Here is a 4,999-nt window from a genome sequence, read left to right as displayed (position 1 = left end):
CGGTACGCGGGCCTCTCACTGTTGTGGCCTCGCCCGTTGCGGAGCACAGGCTCCAGACGCGCAGGCTCAGCGGCCATGGCTCACGGGCCCAGCCGCTCCGCGGCACGTGGGATCCTCCCGGACCGGGGCACGAACCCGTATCCCCTGCATCGGCAGGCGGACTCTCAACCACTGCGCCACCAGGGAAGCCCCATCCCTCCTTCTTGACTCCCTTTGTCTGGGCGAGGCCCCCAGTTGGAGTCAACTCCTAGTAAACACTCAGTAAATATTTGTTGAATGTATGAACACTACGAAAAGTTGGCTTGTCTGTGGCCTTCTACCTTTACACTGCTGTGTGACTTTGAGCAAGTCACCTCCCCTCTCTGTGCTTCAGTTTCCCAGCCTTCAAAATGAAGGGTTGGACTTGAACCTCCCTAAAGTCTCATCCAGACCTAGTGACAGAGGCCATCATGATTCCACTAACCTTGTGCCTTCTCTCCTTTCCCTTTGAAGATGACACCAAGTTGAATCCCTATGCAGAAGGAGAGGGTGAGTACAGAACTGCCTGCCCCTCTTCATCACACCACTGCCTCTTGGACCCGCCCTGGAAGAGGGTGCAGCCGTCACCTGGCTTCTTTGCTTTTACTCTGAGTGGGGGAGGGGGAAACAAGAGCAGCCTGCACTTCCCGGACTTCCTGCTGCGTGGAAAGGCAGGGGGCTTCTGGGAACAGACCCCCTAGACTGAAGGAGCAAATCTACATCCAGACATTTCTCATCTCAGCCAGGAACCTCCTGTGGTTCTTCTCCCGGCCTCTGTGCCCTTGAGTATCCGCTTCCCTGATAGGAGTGAGAGGAGGAAGTGAGGGCTAAGCTAGGGCAGGCATGGCTGTGTGGGCCTGTGGCCCTGGCTTCTGTCCCCAGGGGCCTCCCAGCCAATGAGGGGTGGAGAGCAGCTTCTCTCACTCAAGTGGCATTTGATCCCAACCTGGCTTGGCAGAGAGTACATAAACGTTGTCCACCACAATTTTTACAGGGTGCCAGAAGGTGGGGTCCCCTTTCCCCAGGACTGCCTGGGGGATAACCTCCTCTCTGGGGACATGGGGTGACCCCACCTCCCCTGCCCTTTGCCCAGAGCCAGCTCAAGCCCTTGCTGCAACTACCACAAACGGGAGATGGAGGAGCCTTCCAGCCCCAGGGGCTGGGAGACTGTTACCTGGGCTCCAGCAGGAGAGGAGGGGCTATTAACGCAGCACATCTTGATGGGGTCTCCCACGGGAGATGGAGCCATTGCTGCTCTGTGGGCTGTGGGTGTGAGTGTACACGTGTGTCTGTTGGGCTGGGGGGAAGCAGGGGGCCCTGGGCCACGTTCCCCTTACTCTGCACCATGTGCTCATCAGCCCAATCTCTGCCCCTCAGATCATAGGGTCACTGAAGGCTGAGGTCTGACGGCCACGGCTCAGGAGAGGCCAGCTTGGGGCATGTCATCGCAGCTCCCCCAGCTCTTAGCGGATAGAGGCATGAACCACGCACAGGAGTGCCCCAGGATAGTTTCTCTCCTGGGTTTTTTTTCTGCTGACAGAGAAAAGGGGATGGGGAACATAATGATTTTGGATGCACACAACATCTTATTAAAAATCTCTACCCCCTGTTGACTCCCATTCTACCCTAGCGGATATAAAGTGGATTCAACATTTGTGTTGCTTACATGATCATCTGTCTTCTCTATGTCGTTATTTCCACATCCTTTTAGGGTAGAGAGAAGGAGCAAAAGCCCACCCCAGGTAGTATCAGGGAACTAGGTTTCTTGGTGGCTGGCACTAACTGTGTCCTTGGACAAATCACTTCATCTCTCTGTATTTCCATTCCTTCAGCCATACTAGAAAGGGGTTGGACTGGATGAGCTTCCAGCTCGATAGTCTACGGAAAATACCCAGTCTTCTCCTGGGGAATGTATTTCAAATGCTTGGAATGTTCACAAAGAGTGTCTGCTGGTTTATTAGCCCTCCGAGTGTCTAGTTCATTTCTTTTATTGAGTTCCTCTGATGGGTCTGCCAATTTTTCTAAGAGTTGAAAACACAGAGATGAATAAGACACTGTCCTTGCCCTACAGGAGGTCACAATCTGGTAGTGGACAGTGACAGGTAAAGATGTGGTCATTTTGCTATCATAATAGCTAACACTTTTTAAAGTTGTCCAAGATACCTGCCGTGATCCTCAGCAGTTGACATGAATTATCTCATTTTCACCCTCTCAATAACCCCACCAGGTACTTAACATTATTATCCTTGTGCTACAGAAACGATAACCGAGACACAGAGAAGTTAAATAATTTGCCCAAGGTCACACAGCTCGTAAGTAGCAGAGCCTGGATTTGAATCCAGGCAGCCAGACTCCAGATCCCAACTCTTAACCATCACATGCCCTTTATGAATTCCTTAAAAGAACTTATATGGGATGGGTACTGGAGAGAAACTTTATGATCCTTAGTAGACATTTGGGCAACTTTTAAGTGATTTTGGAAAACCACCCGAACCGTGCTAAGAGCAAAGTTAATGTCATACTCATAATGGTTCCACCGATTCCACCTTTTCATGTATTTGATAAGTAGACCTGAAGGTTCAGTCAGCTTTCATCTCTGGGACTTTGTCAGAACCCAGGACCCCATGACCCCACCTTCCTGGCTCCCCTGACCTAATGGTCTCTCCACAGGCCTTCAGAACAACCTGTCCCCCAAGACAAAGGGCCCCCCCTTGCACCTGGGCACCATCGTGGGCATCGTGCTGGCCGTCCTCCTCTTGGCGGCCATCATCCTGGCCGGGATCTATATCAGCGGCCACCCCACCTCCAACACTGCGCTCTTCCTCATCGAGGTCAGTGCAGGATTGGGCCGCCTCTCCGGCGTCTGCATCTGCATCAGTGTTTCCCCAGCCTTTCAGTACCTGCCTCTCCCCATCTCATCCCTCACCCGCCACGTGCCAGCCTCCTGTTTCCACCTGAGGGACTTCATTGACTCCATCCAGGCACATCTTGCACTGGCGGGCACTCTCTGAGTCCCTAACCCCCCAGGGCTTGACCCCTCAGGACTCCTCCAGTCCTCTTGTCCTGTTGAACAGCCTCTGCTTTTGCGCTCCCATTTGTGAAATCAGAACAGTCCCCAGAAGAAAGAAAGAGGCCAAAAATGCCTCACATGCCCCTTGAGTGTTGTGCAACCATCCCTAATGATTTATGCTCTCTCACACCCAAATTCCAGGCCTGGTGCTTATTCAAAGCCATAATGGAATTGAGGTCTCTGCCTCTTGGCCTGCTGTGTGCGATTTTCGATTAGATTTGACAGGCCATAGTAATCATGAGAGTTGCTCTGTCTGGGAGCTTTTGTTGAGGATGCTGCAGTTTGCAACATCTCAGGATTCAGAAGAGTCAGCCTGAGGTGCAGCGTGGGAAGTAAGGCCTGGGCCCCTTCACTCTGGGCCACAGAGCTCAGCAGCCCCTGCCCCAGCACCCCACTCTCGGCATCTGACCAGCTCTCTGAATCCTACAGTGATAGGGCCTCTGGGACTGCAATCCTCCACATGGGTCACAAGCCCCCAACCTCATCACGCAGAGGCCTAGGTCGTTCCCTCCTCTCTGTTTTTTTTTTTGCAGTACGCGGGCCTCTCACTGCTGTGGCCTCTCCTGTTGCGGAGCACAGGCTCCGGACGCGCAGGCTCAGCGGCCATGGCTCACGGGCCCAGCCGCTCCGCGGCACGCGGGATCCTCCCGGACCGGGGCACGAACCCGTGTCCCCTGCATCAGCAGGCGGAATCCCAACCACTGCGCTACCAGGGAAGCCCCCTCCTCTCTGTTTAGATGCCCCCTGTTTCTTATGAATTCTAACCAGTCATTCTTAGGTTAAGATTAAGACCTACTGAGGCTAAGTCCAACCTTGTTTCACCTGGGGAAACTGCAGATCCCCAGTCACAGGGATGCTGACCAGAGGTCTGGTGCAGGCCTGGGAACCTGCATTTCCTTCAGCTCCCCAGCTCTGATGCAGGACCTGTACTGTCTGGAGGGTTATCTTAGCGTTTCCAGAGCCTCCCAGATCATTCCATCTCTTACCCACTCCCTCACTTTCCACAGTCTCAGGACTCCACTCAGTGTACTGCTGAGCTTTTCACCTTGCGTCCTGCAGTCCACACTGCGAGGAATAAAATGACCTCTTCCTTCCCAACTCCTGGGGCTCCCAGCAGGTTTCCCAGGGTCGCGAAGGATCACAGCCGGGAGCCTTCTGGGGGAGAGGGCCCTAAACTTCACCCTCCGCCAGCACCTTTGAGAAGTGCTCAGAGCCGTCCCCCGGGGGAAGGGGGAGGGGGGGAGGGTCCCGGGCGAGGGATCGCGCCCGCTGACTCTGCACCTGTGTCCCCGCAGCGGAGACCTCGCCGCTGGCCGGCCATGAAGTTCCGCAGCCACCTTAACCACTCCACCTACACAGAAGTTGAGCCCTCAGGCCACGAGAAGGAGGGCTTCGTGGAGGCCGAGCAGTGCTGAGAGCGCCAGGTCTCCCTTGGAAGGGTAGGAAGGAAGACCCGGGGACCTCAGCAAACATGAGTCAAAGCAGAGCAGAGAAGTGACTTTCCTTGGCCTCCTCTGAACACACCCTGGCTGGGAAGATGAGCCCATGGTCTGTGGTGCCAGAGCTATAGTTTGGCCATCACACCCCAACTCTTGAAGCAGGAGGCAGAAAAGCAACCACATTGAATTTTTAAGGAACAGTAACCTAATTTCAGCCTGTTTTGATGCCAGGGGTCTTCCCTTCTGAGTCTCTCAATGGTCTACTCTGTAGCTGCCTCAGAGGTCCCCTCCTACCTGGAGATGGCCAGATACCCTGCTCCGGTCACCTAACGCCCTTACATATGACACAAGAGAACTCAGCTCTACATTGGGGCCGCTGTATTCCAGGGTCCATAGACTCAAGAGCTGGTCCTCAAGGCTATGGATGCAGCATATTTTGCCCCAGCTTCTGTGCTCTGGAAGTCTGAAGAAG

At 54.2% G+C, this 4,999-nt stretch overlaps 1 protein-coding gene across 1 annotated transcript in view; it reads left to right on the top strand.

The window, feature by feature from the left end:
* The window catches only part of PLXDC1 (plexin domain containing 1), a 63,555-nt gene extending 58,777 nt beyond the window's left edge, over nt 1-4,778 (top strand). The window contains exons 12-14 of the mRNA XM_007465150.1: nt 493-528; nt 2,689-2,849; nt 4,384-4,778. Of these exons, the coding sequence (XP_007465212.1) occupies nt 493-528; nt 2,689-2,849; nt 4,384-4,503 (317 nt within the window). The 3' untranslated portion in view covers nt 4,504-4,778. The remainder of the gene's footprint in view (nt 1-492; nt 529-2,688; nt 2,850-4,383) is intronic.
* The last annotated feature ends 221 nt before the right edge of the window (nt 4,779-4,999 follow it).

Source organism: Lipotes vexillifer, unplaced genomic scaffold, assembly GCF_000442215.2.
Source record: "Lipotes vexillifer unplaced genomic scaffold, Lipotes_vexillifer_v1.1 scaffold591, whole genome shotgun sequence".
Taxonomy (NCBI): Eukaryota; Metazoa; Chordata; class Mammalia; order Artiodactyla; family Lipotidae; genus Lipotes; species Lipotes vexillifer.
This window is presented reverse-complemented; position numbering and strand designations above follow the sequence as displayed.